This window comes from Plectropomus leopardus, chromosome 6 (genome assembly GCF_008729295.1).
Source record: "Plectropomus leopardus isolate mb chromosome 6, YSFRI_Pleo_2.0, whole genome shotgun sequence".
NCBI classification, from domain to species: Eukaryota; Metazoa; Chordata; class Actinopteri; order Perciformes; family Serranidae; genus Plectropomus; species Plectropomus leopardus.
The window spans coordinates 6,585,812-6,612,096 of record NC_056468.1 but is presented as its reverse complement, the minus strand read 5'-3'; the positions used below and the strand labels follow the sequence as shown (position 1 = coordinate 6,612,096).

Below are 26,285 nucleotides of genomic sequence, written 5' to 3'. Positions count from 1 at the left end.
ACCAAATTGTTCTACAGTGGCCAAGTACGGACAAACCACACTCTAGACAAACCTGTTTGCATTTTTGGGTTGGCCACCGCAGTTCTACTAGACACTTTGCACATGGGAGAAGTTTCAGTTAGTTGCCATGTTGTAACCTCACTGAGAGATGCCAATAACGTGGAGGCACGTATACACACGAGTGCATGCTGGCAATGCAATACAAAGTCCTGCCTTTTTTACACAATTCCACTGACTGACAGTGAGTGGCAGTTAGGTGCAAAAATATGTGGTTATGTGCCAACAATGGCAGTGAAAAAGAAACCTGTTTGCTGGAGAACAACGAAATCTTGTGTGCGTTCGACACATTTGTTTGACCTCAGAAAGTAATGTATTTTACGTCTATGGAGTCGAGCTTGCTTAAACTAACTGGCATCATCTGTTCCATTCATGCTTCCCAGTCACTGGCTCATTCACAGGTGTGTGGCAGCAACAGACGACCACTACCATCCAATTACATATATGCATTTGTAAAACATGGTCATTATAGCCTGGTACTTTTTGCAACTGCTCTGCCTTATGACAGATCTATGATATTATTGATTTAACAAAAAATCATGTTCATGTTTGTTTCTATTATGGGAGATTATTTTTTTCCAACAAGATCATGATGATGTGTATTTGAGAGTTCCCACAAAGAGCAGAGCCTTTTCGTTCAAATTTAACCCTAAAGCCATTTGCTATAAATGGTCAACTCCCTGATGTGTTTCTGACTGAACCAGAGATAACATGGTGACCTATTAAACAGGGAAATTACAAAGAATGGCGATAGACATTTAGTAACAAAGAAAGTCCAGTAGATAAAAAGTACACAACTGCCAAGTAGTTTCACTAATAGGCAGTGATGTGAGGTGGTAGCTTGTTGGTTTGAGTGACACGGAGACCCTACTAAGGACCATGCTGGCCTGAAAGATAGCAGCTCACCACACTTATCTTCTCTTCCCACAGCACGCCATCTGACACCCCCTTGGCACCCACAACAGATGCTGTGGTAGGACGAGCAGAGATGTTGGCTCTATTGACCTCAAACACCAGTTATGCCTATGTGGATTATAATCCAAAGGATCAGTTTGGGTCAAATTTAAATAATTATGGGTTATATACTACTTTAAAGGACAAAGGGTAAGGTTGCATCGTGATATTCATAAAATGTTTGGTCTACAATAGCTGTGTCACTCATTAATAATGACTTGTACTTGGTTTAGTTTCTAAGTCATCTAGTAAACATCTCTTACCTAGCTGTCATTGATTGAAACATATAGTAATGATGCAGTGAATGTGCTTCTAAAAACAACCTAATTTCCACAATGTTTGTACGAGGGGAACCTAACTGTTTCGTTAGGCCAAATATAGCTGTTATCAGCCACCGCAGCATGAGTGTGCAGTTCACCAGAGTGAGCAGTAAACGTATCAACACACGGTGAAGAGTAACTGAATATGTCAGGCAGTGACAGATTACGCCACAAAACCACAAACTGCGAGAAGACCATTGAGAAAAGGAGCTATTTCTCAAAGTAACCTCAGCTCACCCACTTAGCCTCCTCTCAGTCGTGGTTATCAAACCCGCTCAGTGTCATCGTGGTCGGAAGACTGAAGTAAAAAGTGAAAAAAGAAGATGGGGATGAGGAGGCTGAATGTCTGGTGAAGAGAAGAAAGCAACAGGGGGACACTCAGAGACGATGGAGAGGGGAAACAGAGCAGTTATCGTGGTTTTTCTGCTCTGGGTCATCGCAGGTAAGAGTACTGATGACAGTGTTTTGTCCCATAACAAACATTTAGTGATTATCAAATTTAATTTTTTAAAGTTTAATGTATCATTGACAATTGTGGAGGGGTGAATACCTCTGAAGATACTGTCTGATGGAGGTCTTATATATATATATATATATCCTTTCAGAAATGCCAGCAGAAGGTAACACGATGGATGTGTGTGACACCTGCCACCCTAACGCCACATGTGAAGACAAGTCAGACGGCTCCGGCAAAGTTTGTAACTGCAAGTACGGGTTTGTTGGAAATGGGAGAACCTACTGCCAAGGTAGGACAAACATTTTGTGTGTGTTTGTCATATCATATCATATAATATCATAGATAAATATAAAGGCCAACACAGTTTAATTTGATTTCCTTTGAGAAGTTGTCTCCAAGGAGCAGATTTTGAAAAAAAAAATCAATCTATACTTTAGGCATTACAATGTTGCCTATATTGTTTAGATTTTGAGCATACAAACATTATTTATTAGCACTAAACAAAAAGCACAGGCAAGGTGAGGGAAATGTCATTAGTTTAGAAGGTATCTAATCATAATATGGAATTTCTGTTCAAAAGTTCATGGCAATCCATCTCATAGACCTTTTTTGCAAAAGACATTTTGACTCATCAAAGCAGGAAAAGCAAAGGTGGAATTGATGTGACTTCATCTCCTTTTCTTCTACATTTAAGTGTAATAAATGGGTTGTTTTTTTTTCGTTCCAGATAAAGATGAGTGTCAGATAGGATCTAGTAGGATCTGTGGGCAGCACACTACCTGCCACAACACATATGGCAGCTACTACTGTACCTGCCTGGGTGGCTACAGTCCTTCTAATGACATGGCCACGTTCATCCCAAACGATGGAACCCACTGCCAGGGTGAGTTTAGGCTCAACCTTGGTCTTTTTTTATAGGGCTATTAAAGACATCACATTACAGAAAGGGGAATAAAGTCCTACATAAGAGATTAAGGTCGGGTTGCACAAAGAAGTTGTTTGGTAAATCTAGGTTTAAAAATGAGCAACTCAAGATTTAAAATTAGGCAGGGCTCTGTTGCACCATTAAAAATAAATCTTGGTTTGGTAAATTGAAGTTTATTTATTTCAACAGAATTTAAACTAATTTTAATCAGTAATGACAAGCACCATATCAAGCAGGAAGGCTCAAATTTTTCCTCCTTTGAGAAAACTTGTTGGCCAAAATTAGTGGAACAATATCGGCAAATCATAGAAGAAGTAAAAAACACGGACAAGAGCTCAGTGAAAAAGAAAAAGACTGCTTGGCAGCAACTGGCTAACTGTTACTCAACGACTGGAGTGAAAGAAAAAAGATACAATGCTCAGCTTCCAGCCTTTTGGAAAAACAAGAGGACCAAAGCCAAAAAGGATGCGGCAAAGTGTGAGACGTGATGATATTTTACCCAATCCATCCCATCCCAGGTTGCCATTGTAAAAGTTAAACCTCCTCCACTGAAGGTTTAAAGTTAACCCTGGATCAAATTGCAACAGAAATAAATTTAATCTATGTTCAGAGAAAAAATTAAACTGAGATTTAAAGAAAGGTTTAAAATAACCATTCTTAATTCTAAGTTAGTTTTAAAGTTTGATGCAACAGAGTCTAGGCTTAAACCATGATTTAATCAGGTTTAAAAGTTAATCCTTGTTGGTGCAATCCAGCCAAAAAAAATGTGGAATAAAATCTACAGGTGACAACATAAATTATTCATACCTTTTTACCTGTAAAAGTGGGTGACATTATTGTTTTTATGTCACATGCTCTTGGTTGTGCAGATATTGACGAGTGCAGGATCCCAGGTCTTTGTGGAGAGGGAGGTCAATGCAGAAATCTTGAGGGCAGTTTTGAATGCAGCTGCCAGCTGGGATATCAAGTCCACAACGGACTAGAGCCCTTCAATCCCCACACAGACAGAGCTTTCTGCAAAGGTAAAACTGCATTAGTGGGATTTGGATAAGCATACTGACAGTTTCAACATATTTCATTTTGCCATGTTTCCAGTGTGAATATGAGTATTGAAACACTACATACTGACAGCCTGCTAATGGATTTGGGAATCTGTGGGTGAACAGTTGGATTGTAGGTTTTATATGTTCTTGTCCCACTTAGTGGTTGACTGTGGCCGGCCTGCCTCAGTGGAGGACACAGTGCTGCTGTCAGTCACAGGGACCACATACGGCAGTGTGGCCATGTATGTCTGTGATGAAGGCTTTGTGAGGAAGAGTGGAGACAACAGCTCTGTGTGTGGAGCAGATGGACGATGGAGAGGACCCACCCTGGTCTGTGAAGGTAACTAAACACAAGTAAAAAAATAGTCTGCCTTTCTCTACAGCTATAATTTCCCCTTCTAACAATGTAGAACTATTAATGATTGTACTCTGTCAACTTTCCTTTTTCTGCTCCCTGGTACTTCTGAAGATTGTTTAGCTTTTCATTAGTTCTGTCCTAATCAAGTTTTTACAAGGGAGGGTGTTTGTTGATATAATCTTAAATCCAAATCTTTATCGCCACATTTATCTTGATAAGTTACATCATTCATCATCATCATTATTATTCTTAGAAATGTTAGCTGTGTTTCTGTGATGTGTTTCAAATAACAAAATCTGTGTTTTAGCCAATCATTGTTGTGTTTGCAGACAGTATGCAAAAGATGAACAGTATAAATGCTAATATGGCCGTGTGACTATTGTTTTCTGATAGACCTGAAACATTATAAACCCATCTTTTCAGCCTTCACAGCATGATAATGTAATGAAACTCCCACTGATTTCAGCATTTTTTGTGAGTTTTGACTAGTTTCAGGAGCACAGGGATCATGAAACTGATCAGTCGGACAGAGATTTTACAGTGAATATGGTTTCATGCCGTATGTCACTGCTTTGGCCCTCAGAGGTCGACTGTGGCCCTCCCCCTGCCCTCCCTAACTCTAGCATGCTGTGGAATAAGCTCTCGAGTTTGGGCACCAAGGTGCTTTATCTGTGTAATTCTGGATTTGATAATGTTGGAAAGGGCAACATATCCATCTGTAATGCTGCTGGACAGTGGGAGATACCGTCCGTGCTCTGTCAAGGTACACTCACTGCTTCACCACATCTCTGTCAAATTTTACTTTAACCTTATTACATTTTTGCACCTTTAACTTCCAGAACCGAGTAAACTGAAACTGGCATTCACGTTATATGGCTGTGCATGTTGTTCTTTGTAGAGATCTTGTGTGGAAATCCTCCAATAGTTGAATCCACCGAGCTGGTGTGGGACAGTAATTCACGCCCTGGCAGCACTGTGCTCTATGTTTGTAAAGAGGGCTTTTATAACAAAGGAGGGCATAATGTATCGATCTGTAATGCAAACGGTCAGTGGACAACCCCAGCTCTGTCATGCCAAGGTAATTCAAACATCCACTGAAATGATTTTCTTTACAAATATGAAATAGTAGGAATTTATTTCTTTTTTTTCTTTTTGTTAATTATTTCTTTATTTTACAAATAAAATGACATTAGCCTGCCCTGGCTTATTAGTATTTGCATGCCCACACAGCCCTGAGAAAAGTGTCAAACTTGTATGTTATGCATTCAGAATTGTTTTGTTTAATTCTGAATAACCCCCACTGTGTGCATTTCCTGTCCCAGAAATATTATGTGGGGATGCTCCTATAGTGCCTCATGCTGGGCAAGTGTGGGATGGCAGCTCCACTCCTGGAACCACAGTGACTTACTACTGTAAAACAGGATTTTATCATAATGAAGGAAATAACATGTCACTGTGTACAATTAATGGGTACTGGACGAAACCAAACATCTCCTGCAAAGGTAACAGCTTGCTCCAAATGTCGTTGATTCTGTAGCTGGCTTTGATGCTGTCCCAAATAATTGCTTTCACTCACTTAAATATTGCAATGTGTATCCTTGTAGAAGTTGACTGTGGTGTGCCCCCATACATCCCTCAGTCAGTCATGCTGTGGGATAAAATCTCCACTGTGGGCTCTCAGGTTGTTTATCAGTGTAACTCTGGATATAGCAGTGCTGAAGAGGGAAATGTATCAGTTTGTACCGCCAGTGGAGAATGGGTTGGAGCTTCTCTCGTCTGTCAAGGTGATAACGGCATCAGTCTACAAAACACAGTATTGGTTAATCTGCCTCTAATAAAAGTAATAATGCAATTCTCTAACATATAAGCACAGCATCATAATTTGCATGCTGTAATCAAACAGTGTAAATGTGTTTGTCATCATCAAACATTTCAACATCTACAATGACCCGCTGTCTTTTTGTTGTAGAAATCAATTGTCCAAAGCCTGTTTATAAACCTCATGCTAAAATGTTTTGGGACGGCACATCACGCGTTGGCAGTGTGGTGTATTACCAATGTGAGGACGGATATAACACCAGGAGCCTGAGAAACTACTCAGTATGTGGAGAGAAGGGACTGTGGGAGGATATTGATCTTTGGTGTGAAGGTGCAATGTTTGATGACAGATACATTGATAAACTACTGTTTTGATTTCAGAACATTTGCAGCAATTTCCAAAAAATATTTAGGGCAATGGTGTGACATTTTAGTAAATAGGCGTATTTGCTTTTTATCCTGAGAAGCATTGCCAGATATTTTGAATCATATTTTGCCCTTTGTTCGGTGTACAATCAATAATGCCAAAAAGTGCCATGATGAACTGGCTTTAGTCTGCACTGTCTCATTTTTAATTATTTCCAGACATGATCAAGACTGCAAAATATAGATTCTACAGCTGTGTTCATGCTTCTCTTCTCACATGACCTCTTTACAGCTGCTCAGACTTGGTGGAGGCTAAATGAGACTCATGAGCACTGCTGTTGTGGAAGTTTAACTTTCATACTTGCTTACTAAGGTGTGCCGTGTCCAAGTCGAGTAATTTGAATGTGTCACTCAACCCAGTTATTTATAATTAGCTTAGTTTATGGCCTTAACCTAGTACAATATTTTAACATTTCCCATCTGGGAACGCTGTGAAGTTCATCAATACCACTCTCATGTCTGTCTGTTTAATATAAGGCTACAGCAAGCAGCCTGTTAGTTTAGCTTGGAAGGAAAAAAGCTCTTTGCAACAGCAACAAAATCATTCAAGCATTCATTACAGTTGATGCTCAGAGCAGCCATCTTTGGTTTTGATGTCGGGGCTGGTGAAGTTCCTTCAACTTTGAATCAGAAAATCCTACTTCAGAGGCGTTTTAGTGAAAACTCAGACATTCCAAATGCAATTTCAACTTACCATAAGAATACAGTCACTGCTCTTGGCAAAAAAAAAAATAGGCTACATTTGTAACATTTGAGAGCCATGCTAGCTTTTTCCCCATGTTCCAGTCTTTGTGTTGCGTAAAACTAACTTGTTGAATATTGAGTGTGGTACTGATCCTTTATATAAATCTTAAAATAAAAGCAAATGAGCTTATTTCCCAACAATGTCAAAGTCTTGCTTCAGAATATACATACAATTATACTACGCTTGTTCTCATTATGTTGCATCTCCTGTTTAGCTGTAACAAAAGATTTGACTGTGCTATTAGTATTTTCCACATGCGCGTTCACATCACACTTTGTGCTATTTCATGTCTGTGTGCAGAAATAAGCTGTGGCCCCCCACTAACCCTCCCCCATACTAACCTCCTGTGGGATGGCACCAGTAGACCAGGCAGTGTGGTGCTGTATGAGTGCATGGATGGATTTTACCATTGGAAGGGAAATAATATTTCCACATGTTTACAGTCAGGACAGTGGGGGAAAGTATCTGCGAAGTGTAAAGGTACAGTGATCATCTATATACATGGACAGGAATCTATTCCACTGTGATCTTTTACATGTATTGACATATATTTGTTGACGCATTGTTTTATCTGGTAAGTAAATGATGAAAGCTCAGCTCGATAGAGTTTGAGTCATGTTTGTATATTCCTGCCTTTGGGCTCTTCTGTGCTTGTTGCAAGTTTGGAGGTATATACGTACATGTATGTATATGCATATGGATGTGTAAAAAGATTTTAATTGCATTTTCTGTGAATGATGTTATTTTACCTTGTTTTCTATACTGTGTGGTATTGTATTGTGAAGCACTTTGTAACTCTGGTTTGGAAAAGCGCTATAGAAATAAAGTTTTTTTTATTTTATTTTTTAAAAATTATTATTATTATATCGAGGTGAATGATAATGTTTTGTAACTTTCACATCATCTTAAGTTGTGCTGGTGCATTTATTTCTGTGGGTCAATTCATAGCTGATTGAATGTTGACTCTTCCAGTGGAAGGCATGGGAATGCAATATACAGCATACCCCAAAAGTATTTGCATCAATTAGCTATGGCAAAAAATCAGACAAAAGCTCTGAATACTGTATTAAAAGCTAAATGCAATATTAATTGTGCCACATTTTAACACCACTTGAGAATACGATCTCTCTTAGATATAAACATTGTGTGAATAAAATTGCTGGAAGCTTTTCTCACAGCGTATGGATCTTTTCACACGTTCTTGCTTTGGTTTGATTATATGATCCAGGTCTTGTAAAAGTTTTTAATGCACACACCCTACACCCTCTTAAACACTTAGCTAACTCATCAGTGTTATTGTCTTCCCTAGCAAAATGTGGACCGGTTCCCTTCCTCCCCAAATCAGAGGTGGCGTGGCATAACAGGAGTGTTGTGATCCACCGCTGTGTGGATGGATATCACAGCTGGCGGGGCAGCAATATGTCTGTGTGTGGCAGCTCTGGAGAGTGGCAGAGAGCTACGCTGAGGTGCATAGGTGAGTGAGAACATGGCAATTGAGCAGGAACATCTGTGAGTTACAACGCTCATTAGGCCTCACGTAGTGAAAGCATTTTGATGCTTGAGTGTTGTTTCTGATTTGCATCGTGAACATATTTGTAAAGAGATTTGTATAACAAATGAAAGGTGAAGATTTTATGTACCATTATACTTTTCATTCCCACATCTCTTACAGAAATAAAACCACCTGTCAATCACCTATTTGTGGTCAATGAAAAATGTCTGCATTGGAGAGCAGAGAAGTATGAGGACGATACAGAAGTATACAAGGTAGTTTCTTAGCCTTATCATTTGATTTAATGTGGGTGTGTATGGACAGTTTGGGACACCATATTGTTTTTTTTAATTAATCTACAGAGTGTTTTGTGAGCCTGACTGATGCCACATTTGGTGTAACCATTCCAGGTGACATACACAGGATCCAGAGACTTCCAGAGGTCCTTTCATGATAAAAGGAAGCGATTTCTGAGCTCTAAGTCTGACCAGCTGGAACTCTGTCTGAACCTGCTTCCAGTCACAAACTACAGCATCTCCATCACTGCAGTGTCTGCCAGATTCACAGTCACCGTCACCACAAACACCAGTTTACCAGGTATCAGTTCAACTCTGCTCTGACTAAATGTTTCCCTGCATCAAAGTGAAAGCTGGAGTAATCAGCATTCTGAAAATATTCAGCACTGTTATAATTACATTACATATGATGCAGTCTTCTTTCAACTGAGCATTACAACATTTGACAGTGCCTCCAGCACCAGTTGTCTACTACAGAGAATTTGAGACTCCTGTACCAACTTTGAGGCTACGCAGATCGCCCGACACACTGGACCCAATAAGGTAACAATTAGGATGTGTGATCAGGTCTTCTGTTCCGCTCTAGGTTACAGGGAAAATTAAACCCTATGAGATAAAAACAGACAGACAAACAGTCATGCAACTTCATGCTTGACCTACAAATGTCCCCAATCTAGAATATTTACGTGTCAGGATAATATTCACAGCTTTGTTGAATAATTGATTAAGATAAATACGTGGAATTTTATGTATTGTTCTTTAAAAGATTAATTTTCTAAAAAAAAAATTATAAAACTTTAAACCCCATAAAGTAAAAAGTTACACTGATTATGAAGGCTTATCAAATCTGCCTCCATTCAGTTTTCATAGCTAAACCAAGCAACAATCTCCAGGGCTGAAATATTAGGCCAATATTGGAAATGCCACAAACTGCACGTCCTTGAAAGGCCACTTCAGGCTGGCTCCAAGAGCCCATAGACCCCCTGGTTAAAATTCCCAGCATCATGGTGTCTACGTCCATTATCATAGTGCAGTCTATGGGCTGAACTCAATGACTCACTATGTCCCCTCTGACATTCAATGTCATCCAAACACCTCAGAAAAGCAGGTACAGGGGCTAAAGCAAGACCCATAAATCAGACAATATTATCTTAGTGCAAATATATCTGTATCAGTGCATATACAGTATCAGCCCACAACTAAGTAAAATTGCACTATAGAAATGCCAGACTAGGTTTGAGGTCATTTAGAAGCAGTGTCTCCATTACATAGTCTGTCCACATCAGAGCACTGGCAAGTTTGTTTTTTGTTTTTTTTAAGAGTGTTAAAGGTTCTAAGAGATCAACCTAAGACATTGATAAAGATTTTTTATGTATTTGTTATGGGATTGCGAAAAAAAGGTTATATTGGTCAGGTGTCAAAAGTGACTGAATTATCACACTTTATGACCATATAGATGGTAGCCCATTCATTTGTAAATCAGTATAAAGGCAATGAAAAGTGACATGGTCATACAAATAAATCTTTTTTTATTTTTAAAAAATCAACTGTGATATACTGGTTTCATTACTTTACATAAATGAGATCACAGTGTAAAAAGACCGCATTGACAAAGAAGCCCATTTACCAAAATGTTTATCCCAAATAGATATGTCCATATTCAAGTTCAAACGTTGCATATAACGCCTTCAATAAGTGACTGATTTTTGTTGTTCATTTGGCAGTGTGTACCAGGTGTTTGTGCTTCCTGCAGAGGGGATTATGGTGTTTGACTGTTCCTCTCCTGCAAACTCAGACCCCTCGAACAAAGTGAAGTCCCCAACAGAGTACATCACTGCTCAGATTGATGTCAGACATGTTGGGACAGAGATGAACTTTACTGTAGGGGATGGACTCTACTATGGAGGCTTTTTTAACGCACCACTGGAGAATGGAAGGAACAATTATATCATCTTACGAGCTGTCAGTCAGTGGCAATCGGTGGGTGCGCCTGCTATATAATTAAATATCAGCATAAAACTGCATCCAATTTTGCAGTGCTAAATTTTTGCTAAATTACAAGAGTGTTTTCTCTCGTAGGCTTTAAAAAGTTCCTGTGTCCTGTGGGCTAAAGTACGAGGTAATTCACTGGCCAAAATATTGAAACCACATAGTGATATTTTTAGAATTCTGATTTTTTTCAGACAAATTTTGGTAAATGACAAATTAGAGACAAATTTGGGGAAATAACATTATGCTTTGTTGCTCTCTGGTGAAACATCATATTCATAATCTAGTATCAAAATATTTAAAAATGCAAAAACAAGCAGGTTTAGAAAGTGCCAATTGCCAGTTACTCACACGCAGCATGTCCTTTTTCCAGGTACATCGTATGTTCTGAAGGTGTCCTCTCTGTCGGCTGCTGCATTAATAGGAGTAGTTGTCCTGGTCATTTTGGGTGGATACTGTTTCACCTGGTAAGGAAGATTATTTTATTTGTAAAGCAACATTGATAACACTATGAACTGAATCAAACATTACATTCAGAAGTCATTCTAGCATTCCTGAGATTTTCAAAAATGAAATACATGCATGATCGATTGGTAATTCAGGTTTAATGTTATAGAAAAATGATTACACAACAGTTACGAAGTGTTATTACAGCCTGCAAATTAAATATGCATTTTGGTTTTGATTTTGGTGACAAAATACAGGACTTGTGTATATAAAGTGAAGATGTAGATGTTTTCCAAAAGTTCAGGTAAAACACAGGATGCATAATTGTAATTTCATGACCTGACTTCCCTCTGTCTTCTTTTCCAGGTTTTTCAAGAGGACATGATGCTCACATAAGTGCTGATATTCTGTCATTTTTGTTTGTCGGGATGACAGATTAAATTGCATTCTTAAATTACTTTTTGTATATATATATATATATATATATATATATATATATATATATATATATGTGTGTATTTTTTTTTTTACATTTTTAAAATGATTAAAATAAACGTTTTTAACTTCATGAATGCTTGAACGATCATTGGATGGGAAAAACATAGGTTCAAAGCTGAGCAGACTGATTTAAGAAGAGTTCCAAACATATATTAATAAAATATTGAGAAAAAAAAAATCTTTTGTAGTCATCAAACATTGACCACCCCCTACCTATAATGTCAAATAATTGCTTACTGCCCCGCTTAGAAGATGCTTTTAGGGATCATGAGAGAAAAACTGGAAAATTAATGTATTTTATTTTTAAAAATGACACTGAAATCACAACCTGCTGTATTCACAATTATTATCAATTTTAAAATCTTGCTGCTTGTCTATAAATCACTCTGTGGCTCAGCACCAAAATATACCTCTGACATGCTTGTGACATATGGTAAATGGACTGTACTTGTATACGATTTTCTAGTCTTATTGACCACTCAAAGCACTTTCACACTACACTGTCACATTCACCCATCCACACAGCGATCACACACTGGTGGCCAAGGCTATCGTACAAGGTGCCACCTGCTACTCAGTAATCATACACACACACTCACACTCCGATGGTGCGCCATTGGGAGCAATTAGGGATTCAGTATCTTGCCAAAGGACACTTCAACATGTTGCCCGAAGGGGCCGGGAATTGAATCGCTGACCTATCCTTTAGAGGACTACCCACTCAACCTCTGATCCACAGCCATATGAGGGGGGGGGCCTCAGGACAACTGGGGCTGGCCTACTGACCATCCAGGGAGTTAGAATAAAACATGGCAAAGCAGCATTTTGATATCATGTAGCACAGACTTATTTTAAACTTGATTTTAAATCATTTTAAATAATATTCTTATCTTTGCATCTGCACTTTTGCTATTTTCAATGGTGATTCTTATTTTAAATCTTTTCATTTATTGTTTATATATATATATATATATACACACTTGAGAATATCTTATCTTTTATTGCAAATCTGTATCTTTTATTTTATATATATACATACATATATACATACATACATACATACATACACACACACACACACACACACATATATATATATATATATATATATATATATATATATACATATATATGTAAAGCACTTTGAATGGCCTCGCTGTATGAAATGTGCTATACAAATAAAGCTGTCTTGCCTTGATTTTTAGATTTCTGAAATAACAGTAGGGTAATTTTGGCTTATTTAAATCTAAAAAGTCTACTTAATGAGTGAGAGAGGATGAGAGATGCTCCCTGCTGCATGTACTGGGCCTTTAAATGGGTTTTGCATCCGGAGCAGTTCCTTCACATCCCCAGACACACAGTGCCAGTGTCCTACCGATGACAGCCCATCTATAACAGGATTGTTTACACGGGTTAACAGGTACACATTACTTATTACTGTCTCTTCTGCTGTAAAAACAAAGTTATATAGCCTAGCTTGTTAGCTAGCTTGTTAGCTGCAGTGTTGCTCGTTATCAGACATGCTGATATGGCAGCTAAAGAGTAGAGGAGTAGGCCAAAGGGGGACATGGAGGCGATTTGTGATTGATTGTTTACAGCTAAAGCTAACGTCAGGCATGGACTGTCACTTTGTGCAGTTTTACTTTTTGTCTTGTTGAAGTAGGCTACCCAGGCTACCGAATTTCCCTGAAAAGAAACCTAATATTTAAACGTTACTGTACCGACGGTGCTAAGCTAGCATCGATACGACCATAACGTCAGGTCCAGTCGACTCGGACAGCGGAAACCAAGTGTCCGGGTCAGACAGTTTTACTGTAATGTCTTGTGTATCGGCAAATATCAGCAGTACTGAAACAATAAGAGCATTTTGAAACTTGTATTACTATTTGATACCATTCGGCTTTGAGCATTATTCAACAATATTTCATGTTTACGTAGCCACCAGGTAAAACAGTAGATTTTGGGTAACAAATACAGAGTGTGTTACAATGAAATATGTTTTGTTACCGTATGTTTTAGAGGATAAACGTCGAGCCGAAGAGTGGGCGGTGCTTTCGAAAATAATTTAAGACAACTCGAGGCTAGTTTATGTTACAGACACGCTTGCTCGTGTTAAATTGGCAGAGTTTAAAGTGGCGTCTGCTTGTCAGACTTACCCGGGTTAATTAGAGAAGCACGCGCCAGGCTTGGTAGAGACTATGATGATATCGTGATGGTTGTGATTGACGCAGGTGGTGGTCGTTAAATTAATTATCTCATCAGATTTCATTTTAAAAAATTGCTGTTTCCTTTTTAATGTAGAAGACAATGCATAATTCACTAATATACATATCTATAAATATGTATTCTGAGGCTACGTAAAACCTTTTTAATTTTTAGATAGGTAAGACAGCCTACAGCAGTCAACTGTTACAGATAAAATATGTAATTCACACAATTTTATATTGTGCGATCCTTATAGGGAAGTAGTATTACATACAGTATATATGTTGGCACATCTGTAGTTTTGAGAAGCTAAGCAATGATACCTACTGCTATGGATGTGGGTTACCAACAAATCGTGTTTTAACCTACTAAAAAATGTCCTACCTAAAAAAAATCACTTTAAATGTATGCTATATTGAGAGTATTTTCAGTGCTTACCTGTCCGTCAGACAGCCCGTTTCAATAGAAAAGCAGGTAGCAGCAATAGTTCCCCATCTAAGTAACCAGACTCTATAGAAAAAAAACAGTCATTTTAGCTCTCTGAACAGGAGCTGCCAGTATACCACTGCCTCCATCAGTTGGTTTAGCCAGCGTTATTGTGACTTTGGTGACTCAAAACTAACCCTTTTAGACACCAAAGTCACAAAATCACAGAAAGAAAATAATGTGTTTGAGGCAGAGATAGACGAAAAACTCCTGTGTTCATCAATGTGAAATCACTGTTTTTCTCAATGGGGTCTGGCTTTGAGAAAAGCAATCGAACAGCTTAATTTTTCGGGTAGAAACCACTGTCTGTCAATAAGGTAAAACAGCAAAAAATATTCTTGATATAATGTAAACTTAAACAGATAATGATTTTTTTTTTTAGGTGAGACTTTTTGTAAATGGCTAAACACGATTTGTTGCTGACTCAGACACAGACACAGCAGTTGATTGCTTAACTCCCATGACAGACTTCAGCCTTCTTCTCCAAACTGGGGGCATGCTGACCGACATCTGCTGTTTGTAATCTACTGGCTATGGATAAGTACCCCACTTCAACATCTCTGAACTTTCTGCCAAGGAGAGATTATACAGTCTTTGAATTTTTCCTAAACAGGTGAATTGCTGCTGCTGCCGGCCCTCAGTTCACGATGGCCCAGAACCAGGTGATCCTGCAGTTCCGCTTCGCCACATTCGGGGACTCCATGCTGCAGAAGATGAACCTCCTGCGACACCAGAGACGCTTTTGTGATGTCACTGTGCGCATCAACCAGCTGGAGGTCCCTGGTCACAAGGTAGTGTTTGCTGCCGGTTCTTCATTCTTGAGGGACCAATTCATCCTTCAGCAGGACTCCAGGGAGGTCCAGATCTCCATGATCCAGGAGGCGGAGGTGGGCCGGCAGCTGCTTCTGTCCTGCTACACGGGCCAGCTGGAGTTTCCTGAGCTGGAGCTGGTGCATTATCTGACGGTGGCCAGCTTCCTCCAGATGGGTCACATTGTGGAGCAGTGCACTCAAGCTCTCAATAAGTTCATCAAACCTCAGTCTGGACGCCAGCTGGAGGTGGATATGAGGAGAGAGAAGAAGGAGGAGGGATTATCGTCCCAGGCTCCGAGAGAGCAAGAGCGCTCTCAAGCTCGGACTGTCCATCAGGAGGGGGAGGAGGTTGTGCAGGTTGGAGATGATAACAATGGCGACGATGATGACGACGACGACGACGATGACGATGATGATGTGATCATACAGCCGATGTCCCCTCTTCAAATCTTGGCCAGACGTCCAAAGCCAGGTGTGGCGGAGAGTGACATCACTATTGTCAAAGTGGAGTCTGTGTCTGACGGAGCAGAAAACTCCATAACTGGTCACTTTCCCAACAGCCCACCTGCTGCCCTCCACTCTCCTGAGCCGCAGCATTCCCTCATTAACTCCACTGTGGACAGTCGTGGCAGCGAGATGGCGGTTCCACCCGGCATGTCCGGATACCCGCTCAGCCCCCCTCCACCGTCCCCTCCCGCAGAGAAACACAACGTGCACCAGAGGAACTACGACAAACCTCTCCAGTGGTACCACCAGTGCCCCAAGTGCGCCCGGGTCTTCCGCCAGCTGGAGAACTACGCCAACCACCTCAAGATGCACAAGCTGTTCATGTGCCTGCTGTGCGGCAAAACCTTCACACAGAAGGGCAACCTGCACCGACACATGCGTGTCCACGCCGGCATCAAGCCCTTCCAGTGTAAAATCTGCGGGAAGACCTTCACCCAAAAGTGTTCTTTGCTGGATCACCTAAACCTGCACAGCGGTGACAAGCCGCACCGCTGCAACTACTGCGACATGGTTTTCGCCCACAAGCCAGTTCTCCGTAAGCACCTCAAACAGATCCACGGGAAGAACAGCTTTGACAACGCAAACGAACGCAACCTGCACGATGGCGGGCTTGACTTTGATATGAAATCGGTGGACCTTTATTAGTAGCTTTGTTGAATCAGTCATTGAAACTGGTGTGATGCAGGGCGGCTTTCCCTCAGATGGAACATTATCACCCAAAATTTGTCAGTTGAAGACACAGACAATATGAAGCTGGAGCTTGTGATTCTTCAACGGCTGGTTTCTAATAGTGTCAGTCTCGACCTGATGGATTTAGAGGACATAAACATTAAATATGTTTTTACTGGTCTCCGTTTCACTGTAGCTTCATTACTGTGGACTGTTTTTTTTTCTACAATACATTGTAGATGCCTTCATGTCATACTTGAAACTTAAGCACTGAAACAAAAACCATTGACTGTACTTCATTAGTTTTATTGATGAATTAACATGTCTCTGTGTACGTTGTCCAATGAAAAAAAAGATTGCTAATGAAAAATATCCACATGTATTTTGTGTATACAGTCTACTGTAGCCTTTCTTTCTTACCTGTGTGGATAAGACGACATGAACTTTATCAGTATAAAGAAACTTGAAAGAGGGCGGGTAGAAAAAAAAAGATTTTATTGAAGGCAAGCTACGCCAGTAACAAATGGGATGCCAAAGTGTCTATGTGAACTGAAATGGTTCTTTTATACAGACTTTATATCGGAGGTACTATTGGACCAAAGTGACATTGTATCTGTCGTGTGTTCATAGAGGTCAATGTGTGTTATGAAATTAAAAAAAGACTGTTAATCAGTGTTGGGTTTGGGTGTTTTTATTGTGATACAGTTTTCTCCACTATTCATGGACACTATTCATACAATATTTATGGACATAAAGTGCAGCATAAATGTAAATACTGCATTCCTGATAAGAAATTGAGTGTAAAAGAAGAAGTTCTTGTGATGTAGATATTCATTCATGAAGAATGATAAGCACAAACCTTTCAGCTAACGCCATCCTAAGTGTCGGTTTTATAAGCTTTTTAATCAGTTGCAGTTTGCCAGTCAGAGTGGATGTAAATGTGTGATGAGTTTTAACAAAGCTCCATTGTCTTTGACTGGATCACTAAAGTAGAGCACACAGCAGTGCACTTTTTGCATGTCCAAGCAACAGTTTCACCCTCCCGTCATGCATCTTTCATTTAATGAAATTAAATTCAATTTACAACCACATAGATATTATTTGGTAGATGTGCTATGTTACTGTGGTGGATTACACTGATCACAGGAGCAACAGCAGTAGTCCTCCACAGTGCGGGCACCAGTTTGGCATCAGTGCCTGTAACAGCTGGTTTACTGTGTCACCACCTCTTCCTCCCCTCACCATCTGGCTGTACCAGAGATCACTGGTGATGTTTGAGAGCACCTTTGCTTTTACACAACAGAGGCTCCTTTGACTCCTTTAGATAAGGAATTAACTGTACTCCGACATTCTGTCCTGTGTTGAATCCTGTTGAATACTATGAATTAACACAACTCATGGAACATGATTAAATAATTAAAAATATATATATATTTTACTTTTGATGTAAATAAGGGAGTATACAGTAAAAAGCATCAAAATAGAGCTCAATTTTTTTTTACAAGTGCCTGGATTTGGTACCCTGGACCCCCGGACAGAGGTCTTAGCTAAGCCCTGTGTGACCTCAAATCCTAGAAACACCCCTGAATACACCTGACCTGCACAGGGCTGCTTCAAATGGATTTTCCTTTTGGTAAAGATAAGGGAAAGCAGCAAATATTGAAATACTGAAAATAGATTTAAATTTAAATTAAATTTATTATATATTTTGATACATATTAATAAAATAATTTTTGACAAATACAAGTGCAAAAGTGTAAGTATCTTTGTATTTTTCGGGTTATTTTTATTCTATTTCTGGTTGGTATGTGTTATTTTGCAGGCGAATTTCAGAGGGGCCCTGACACTTTGGGCCCCCTGGTGTCTGGTAGGGCTGTTCAGGAGAATATACCCACCCACCCATCCACCTAATGTTACATCCACCTCATAAACTACTACTACACTGTTCACATTCTTCTATGTAATATAAGGATAATAATCATGCGGAGGTTAAAGATGATTTGAATACAACGATTTGAATAAGGCCATCTAAGTGCACTAACCATTACTGCACGTCCATCAGCGGTGCAGCGATGAGCAGGACTGCAGGCTGCTGCAACAGCTGTCTGCACTATGCATTTGATTATGAAACACCAAAAACGCTGCTTATTCCAAACATAGCAGTAGGATGTGTGTTCAGGTTCACCCAGCTGCTGGTGGTGCTGTATGTGGTGGGGTAAGTAACAAATGATGAGGGAGAGATGGTGTACGTGGTGAAATGTGGATATTTCTCACTCTTTTCATTCTTCTTCATGAAGCAGATCAAATATTGGTTATTGAATGCTTATTGATTACTCTTGGTTGTTGTTTGATGCAGTTGTCCAGACATGGGCGTACTAAGAGAAAATGGGCCCCTGGGCACAGACATGAAAAAGGCCCCATTTGTGATCATTTTGTGTCTTTTTGACATCATTTTGTAGGGGATTTTTTTTTAAGGAAATATGCTTCTTTTTGTTAGTTGAATGTGTTTTTGAAGTTATTTTGAAGTTATTTTGTGTCTCCCTTTTGTACCTCTTTGAGGTCATTTTACATCTTTGTGTTGTTTTGCTCATTCTGTTGTTATTTTGTGTCTCTGTGTAGTTGTTTTATGTCTTATATAATTTTATGTTGATTTTTTTTAGGTATTTTGTATCTGTGTCAGTCATTTGGCGCCTCTTTTGGTTGTTTTGCCAACTGTGTAATTTTGTGTCTCTATGTTATTTATTTTGTGTTTCCTGATGGTCTGTATGTGTTAATTTGAGTGACATTTTGGCAGTAAAGGCCCCTGACACTTTGAGCCCCTGGGCCTGTGCATGGGCGCATTGAGTATTAAAAAAAAAAAAGTGCATATAAAGTTAAAGCAGTCGTGAAACACTGTTGTAATGAGCTGCCTGCTGAGCTGTCGTGATTTGTTCAAGTGTGACACTGCTGTAAACTTGCAGGTATGTGTGTGTGGTACAGAAAGCCTACCAGGACACAGACTCTGTCATCAGCAGCGTCACCACCAAAGTGAAAGGTTTCGCTTTCACAAACACATCTGACATGGAGCCCCGGTTTTGGGACGTGGCTGATTATGTTATCCCATCTCAGGTATTTAACCGTACAAAAAAACACTCCTCACACTCAGGCAACCTGAATGATTGCTCTCCATTTTAACTCATCGTCCACAGTATATGATGTGGCAATTGTGCTAAAATGACTTGTACTATGTTTGCCTTGTGACATTTCTCTTTTGTCTAACAGGGCGATAATTCATTCTTTGTTTTAACCAACATGGTAATCACCCCTCGTCAAACTCAGTCTCGTTGTCCTGAGGTGAGTCGCTGATATGATAGTGCAGCTCAGACAATTTTAAGTTTAACATGATGTGTTAATTTGTCATTAGAGTTTAGCCTAATTTTTTAATGTAACTTGTAGGGTTACAACTCATTCATTACTGATTAATCCGTCACTTACTGTCCCCGTGAGTCAATTAATGTTTTAACCTAAAATGTCAGAAATTAGTTCCAAAAATGCTAATCACAAGTTACCATAGTAGAAAAAACCCAAACATGCCATTAACCCTTTGAAACCCGGATCCACATCAGTTTCCTTGTGTCATCTTCAGACGCCTCCCACAGTTTAAACCTTTGAAATGTGAGCAAATTGGTTTGATTTCTTTTCAAAAACATGGGAAACAGCAATCAGCAACTTGGCACGAAATGATCTGAAAATTATCTTTAAAAAAAAAAAAAATCAAATGACTCGAAAACATTTCAAGAAAAGGCCATTTATGATTATTTTAATACATTTAAAATTATGTTATATAAATTAAAATAAATATAAATATGTATTATTCATAATCATTATTTTTTGTTTTATTTTGGTATTTTTTTTCAGTTAATTTCCTGTTTTCCATGATTTATTTCAGGTTATTTTTTTTATAACTGTTTACCAACATCTTATCATAATTTTATGTTGATTTCTTGTTAAGTTGCTTTCTTTCCATGTTTTTGAAAGAAACTGAGCCAATTTGCTCAGATTTCAAAGGGGTAAAGGTCCAGTATGTGTAGAATTTCTGGGCATCTATTGGCATAAATTCTATATAATATTCACGAATATGTTTCCATTAATTGTAATAACCCAAAAATAAAAATTGTTGTGATTTTGTTACCTTAGAGTAAGCTGTTTATAGCAAAATGCAGAGCAGGCCCTCTTCTCTGGAGTCCACCATATTGTTTCTGTGGTAGCGCAGAACTAGGCTGCTAGAAAAAGCAGCTCAGCCTTTCACACCATTTTTTTTTCCAGTGGCCACTCGCAGTAATTCAGCAAAAAAAATCCCCTGCAGCTCAAAAACCATCTTTCTTGTAGGTCAACATCATAAAAGAGACATCTGTAAAGGACAAGACACACAAACTGCAAACAGTCAATTATGCCTCTTTCTATTACGTGTTTTAGATCTGTGGAGGCTTTATATTTGTAAAACTTTCCTCAAGCTGAGAAAAGTTATTTAAAACATATTTTTTTACTTTATCTTTAAGGACAACACACATTAATAATTTCTTTAAATGTGCCAGTGTTAGCTATCAAGCTCATTTTCAACTGTAGTCCTTTGGCAACATGTTTTGAAACCTATAAAATGTGAATAAATAATAATAGAACCTGCAACATCATAGCATTGTAAAGTCTATGAGCCGAGCGGGAACCCAGGGACGGGGCCAGCAGGAGAAACACAACTGTGCACATATTCAGTGAGACTCGGAAGCTAAGAGTAACTCCATGGGAATGAATAGTCGCAATCTTGGCATCTGGTATCTAGGTATTATTATAAATCTCCAGACGTTATTTCAGGCATCCAACCAAAAACCCACACAAAATAACAACTGACTTTGAGCCGAGGAAACCAACACTGCTGAAATGCTGATTCATTCCCAGGTTTTAGGACTTACTGTCTGTCATCTATCTTTATTATACAGTCTGTGGCTCAGGTCAATAACGTTACTCAAGAAGAACTTTGATGTAGATTTCCTCATACTAACAAAATCACATCAGTCAACACTAAACACTGATGATTTCTCCTTCAGCTTCCAAACCTTTCATCTGGTTGTATGGATGACTGTGACTGTATCGAGGGGCACAGTGATCCTCGAGGCAGTGGTAGGCCTTCCTCACTTGTTGTAATATGTGTTAATTCATCAGCGGTAATTAATGTGATACCATACAGCAAACACCAGCTGACATTCATTTCCCACTCAGGTATACAGACAGGGCTGTGTGAGAACTATTCACACGACTGCTCGGACCTGTGAAGTGCTCTCATGGTGCCCTCTCGAAATAGACACTAAGCTGCCAGAGTATGAACATAAGCAATGTTATAATATTAAAGTAATTATAGCAAAATGGAGATATGGCCTGACATGTTGTTTCTTACAGACGTGCACTGCTGGCTGCAGCAGAGAACTTCACTGTGCTGATCAAAAACAGCATAACATACCCAAAGTTCAACTTTCACAGGTCAGGGTTCTGAATATAAACGAAAGGCTCTCATCAGTGCAGTTATATCCAAATGTGTTGCTGTGTGCCATTACATCAAAAGTGTGACTTCCTTCCTCCTCCAGTAGAAACATACTGCCTCATATTAACTCCTCATACCTGAAGAGGTGTGAATTCAATCGTGCAACAGACCCTCACTGCCCCATTTTCCGCCTCAAGCACATCGTTTCAGAGGCTGGAGAGGAGTTTCAAGACATGGCTGTGAAGGTATGCCCAGAGTTAAAGGGATAGTTTGGATTTTTTTTAAATTAGTGTTGTATGGGGTCACTTACCCATAGTCAGTGTATTACATACAGCAGATGTGAGTCAGCACGGCTGAAGTACGACACGGAAGCTAAGGATTTTCTGCTGTGGAGGCTTAAAACTAGAGGCGACAGGGCACCTGGTGACTCAGTGTATGGAGCGGTTGCCCTATGTATGGAGGCTGTGTCCGCGCTGCAGAGGCTGTGGGTTCGATTCTGGCTTTGGCCCTTTGCTGCATGTCATCCCCTCTCTCTCCCCCTTTCACGCTTAACCTGTCATATGGAATAAAGGCATGAAAAGCCCAAAAAATTATCTTTAAAATAATAATAATAATAATAATAATAATAAAATAAAACAAAAATTGAGGTGACTGTATTTTTGCCATCAGGGCCCCTCTGCTTTGGAATGACCTGCCTGAGGAGACAAGGCTGCAGAATCAGTGACTTGTATTAAATCACTTGTCAAAACCTATTATCATAGACTTGCTTGTATGTGATGTCATCTTTTTATTTTTTTTATTTTTTTTTTTACCTTTTTAATTTATGTTTTATCTATTTTGTTCCTTTTATTTGTGGTTTGATTGCTTTTATTATTGTTGTTGTTTTTGCTCTATTTTATTTTATATCGACATTACGTGTCCTGCATCCTGCATCATTTATCCTCAGGTAGGGCTGGGCGATATGGGCTGAAAATTATATTGCAATGTTTTTAGGCTATATCTCAACACATGATATTATATATCTATATTTTTGTAAATCTCCTCAAAAGCACTTCATTAATGCTAGAACTGGGAGACAGAATCGAACATTACAATTTTTCTGTTTTTGTTTTTTTTTGTGTTGTTGTTTTTACCAAATTCCCTCTTTGATGTTACAATATTGTAGGAATGACTACTGGTACAAATCACTAATCATTAGTAATGAAGATACAATGACAAAGTGGATAAAAGCAAGTATTAAAACAAGTTCGACTGTCTGATAAACTAAGAAATCTACATCACTCTATTGTAATGCAGGAAATCAGGAAAAAACACAATTTATTCTATATCATGATATAACAATATCCAATATCTAAGGCAATATATAGTCTCATATCTCAATACGATATAGTATTATATATATTGCCCAGCCCTATCCTCAGATTTTTATTTTATCCTAACTCTACTCTAGTTTCTTCTTGCATGTGTTCAGTAGGACTAATAATAATATTATTATTATTAATATTATTATTATTATTATTATTAATAATAATAATAATAATAATAATAATAACAATAATAATAATATATTTGCCTACACTTATACACAATGAATGAGTTTTATTTTGTGTTGATAAAGGGTGGTATCCTTGGTATTATCATTGACTGGAGCTGTGACCTGGACTGGTGGGCAGGGAAATGTTACCCGAAGTATAGCTTCCGCAGGCTGGACAGCAAACATCCTGTCAATAATGTGGCTCCTGGATACAACTTCAGGTGAAACCATTTAAACAAGAAAACGATTATCAACAAATGCATTAAACTGGGGCAAAGAATTTATTCATAATCACTGTTTTTAGGTTTGCAAAATACTACAAGACCCAAGATGGAGAAGAAACTAGAACCTTAATCAAAGCTTACGGGATCCGGTTTGACGTCATTGTGTTTGGAACTGTGAGGCCAGAATTCATCTTGAAATTGCAAAATCTGCAAAATGTATATTTTGTTGTCTCTTTGCTTACAATATCTTGGGGGGGGTTCTTTTATTTTGCAGGCAGGAAAATTTGGAATTGTACCGACCATAGTGAACTTGGGTGCAGCGTTATCATTCCTCAGTTTGGTGAGTAGACATGTTCCACCCTCCACTCAATATGTGATTATTAACAGGCATTATGCCCGCATGGTAGACATTTATTGTGACTTTACCAAAAACTTGGCAAAACCCAATTTGGATTCATACATTTTTTTTTATACGATGCATTTAATATTTTGATTATAGTATAATTCTATTCAATTCTATTTTTTATTATGTCAAATTGACTTTTTGTTTTTTCAACCATACATTTTAAACAGATTTTGTCACTAGTTAAATTATTATTTATTTATTGTTTGTATTTATTATTGTATGTCTATTTCTCATATTTATTTTTTCTTTATTTGTTCAGTTGTACAGTTTTTATAAGATTAATTTTTATTTGCTTACATATATTATTATTAATATTTTTGTTTATTGAATGATGTTACTTTTATTGTCAGATTACTATTATATTACATTTACTTTACAATTACAATGGATTGTACTAGGAAAATTGTTTTTTTTAAAATAAATTGATGCATTTTGTTAAAATATTCTACAGTCTATAATGCTGTACATTCTTTTTGGTTTTTTTGCAAAGGTATTTATTAGTGTGACTGTTAAAGGGTTAAATTAAATGCATTTTTCTTGAGAAAAACAGAATTTATGTTTTCCCCATAGGTTCCTGTGGTTTCTGACTGGTTCATGTTGACATGCATGAGAAAACGAGATCTTTACAGTAAACATAAAGTCACATATCTGAGAGAGGACGCTGAGACTGAATCAGTAAGTGACTTATCATCAAGTTTCACATTTTACATTCCGCACTGCTTTCAACAGGGTGAAGTCAGGTAACCTGGGACACTTTTTGGTAGATTACCAAGATAAAACCACTTAAAATTCTGAAGACTACCTCAAGTGTTACTTCTAGAACTATTTATGTATCTTTGCTATATTTCTGTGATGAAATTGTGTTGCCACATCAGAAATCCTGTATTACCGTTACCTAAGGTACTCACTAAAAGAGACTGTCCAGTTTTTCTGCCATGTTTTTTCCTGTTCTTTTGTTGCCTGTTTCCTTGGTGCCACGTTGTCCACAATGGATGTGTGCGTGTGTGTGTGTGTGTGTGTGTGTGTGTGTGTGTGTGTGTGTGTGTGTGTGTGTGTGTGTGTGTGTGTGTGTGTGTGTGTGTGTGTGTATGTGTGTGTGCTTGCTAATTCTGGACTATTGTGGCTGACAGGGATTCAGTGCATCATCATTAATATTATTTATGTGACAAAAATACTTAAAATCTAATATGACAGGGTGGCACACAAAAGCACAAGTCATGATTTTATGGCACCTGATAAACACTTGCTAGTTTAATCTTTTTTTCTGTCACATTTTGGTGACTGTTGGTTGGTTTTAAATATTATTTTTGGGGGCTTTTATTGCCTTTAATTGATAGGACAGTGTGAGCGTGAAGGGGGTAGAGAGAGAGGGGGAGACATGAGGCAAAGGACTGAGGCTGGACTCGAACCTGCAGCACTACAGCGAGGACACAGCCTCTGCACATGGGGCGCTGCTCTATCCACTGAGCCAGACTGTTGGTTGGTTAAGAGAGGGGATGGCATGGTGCAAGACTGGGGAGGCACATCAGTTATTTTTTTTCTTTTAAGCACTGGAGAAGGAGTTGTGTATGAAAATATGTTTTGTGATTTATGAAAATATTGGATTGTAAGTCACACTGTTAAAATGCAACATCCTACAACCATTTTTGTTGTGATACACTAATTGTTTTAGCTTTACTCCTCACAAAACTGTGAAAATCCACATCCCACATATCTGAGATAATTATATTTGAATTATCATTTTTACTATAGAATTTGTTTATCATATTGTTATTCCAGAATTAATGTGTTTCTTTCTGTTTTTATGATACAGTTGTCAATGAGTGCCAGCTATGGAACCCAGTAGCATGGTCACATCAACATGGGGATATTTTTCTGCAGAGGGATCTCAACCTGCCGTGAAACACATGTTTTAAATCTCCAAAACCATATGAATTCTTTAGTAAAACCAGTGACGTGTAAATGTAATAAACTGGAATAAAAATGATATGAAATAACCTTGTAGTCTTGTAGTCACATTTTAAAGACGATGACTCCTCCGCACCGCACGGAGGCAGCACACCGAAAGAGACAACATCACTAAACACAACAAGCTGCTCAGCTCA

The 26,285-nt window shown here is 38.5% G+C and overlaps 3 protein-coding genes across 9 annotated transcripts; all 3 read left to right on the top strand.

The window, feature by feature from the left end:
* The first annotated feature begins 1,457 nt into the window (after positions 1–1,457).
* On the top strand, positions 1,458–11,753 carry susd1 (sushi domain containing 1). 4 transcript variants are annotated; one of them, XM_042488439.1, is made up of 19 exons: positions 1,458–1,773; positions 1,937–2,077; positions 2,516–2,671; positions 3,583–3,735; positions 3,917–4,096; positions 4,698–4,877; positions 5,013–5,192; positions 5,437–5,616; positions 5,719–5,898; positions 6,084–6,263; positions 7,404–7,583; positions 8,413–8,577; positions 8,776–8,870; positions 9,006–9,192; positions 9,341–9,434; positions 10,616–10,871; positions 10,971–11,010; positions 11,254–11,347; positions 11,694–11,753. In XM_042488439.1, exons 1-19 carry the CDS (start codon positions 1,674–1,676, stop codon positions 11,710–11,712), a joined length of 2,760 nt encoding a protein of 919 aa, XP_042344373.1. In that variant the 5' UTR covers positions 1,458–1,673; the 3' UTR covers positions 11,713–11,753. The 4 variants fall into 4 exon arrangements, with proteins under 4 accessions (XP_042344373.1, XP_042344374.1, XP_042344375.1 ...); XM_042488440.1 differs by lacking the exon at positions 2,516–2,671; XM_042488441.1 differs by lacking the exon at positions 6,084–6,263.
* Positions 11,754–13,160: 1,407 nt separating this feature from the next.
* LOC121944598 (zinc finger and BTB domain-containing protein 26-like) lies at positions 13,161–17,176 on the top strand. 4 transcript variants are annotated; one of them, XM_042488443.1, is made up of 2 exons: positions 13,161–13,245; positions 15,130–17,176. In XM_042488443.1, the coding sequence occupies exon 2, from the start codon at positions 15,164–15,166 to the stop codon at positions 16,478–16,480; it is 1,317 nt and encodes a 438-aa protein (XP_042344377.1). In that variant the 5' UTR covers positions 13,161–13,245; positions 15,130–15,163; the 3' UTR covers positions 16,481–17,176. The 4 variants fall into 4 exon arrangements, with proteins under 4 accessions (XP_042344377.1, XP_042344380.1, XP_042344379.1 ...); XM_042488446.1 differs by having other exon boundaries at positions 13,164–13,245; positions 14,984–17,176; XM_042488445.1 differs by having other exon boundaries at positions 13,175–13,245; positions 14,945–17,176.
* A 1,400-nt stretch (positions 17,177–18,576) lies between these two features.
* Positions 18,577–26,066, top strand: p2rx4b (purinergic receptor P2X, ligand-gated ion channel, 4b). The gene is given in 13 exon segments (XM_042488908.1): positions 18,577–18,719; positions 19,465–19,612; positions 19,766–19,837; positions 21,586–21,658; positions 21,758–21,789; positions 21,791–21,855; positions 21,935–22,015; positions 22,120–22,261; positions 23,635–23,771; positions 23,855–23,948; positions 24,049–24,114; positions 24,751–24,855; positions 25,994–26,066. Coding segments are annotated over 13 exon segments (1,191 nt in total). The 3' UTR covers positions 26,027–26,066.
* The last annotated feature ends 219 nt before the right edge of the window (positions 26,067–26,285 follow it).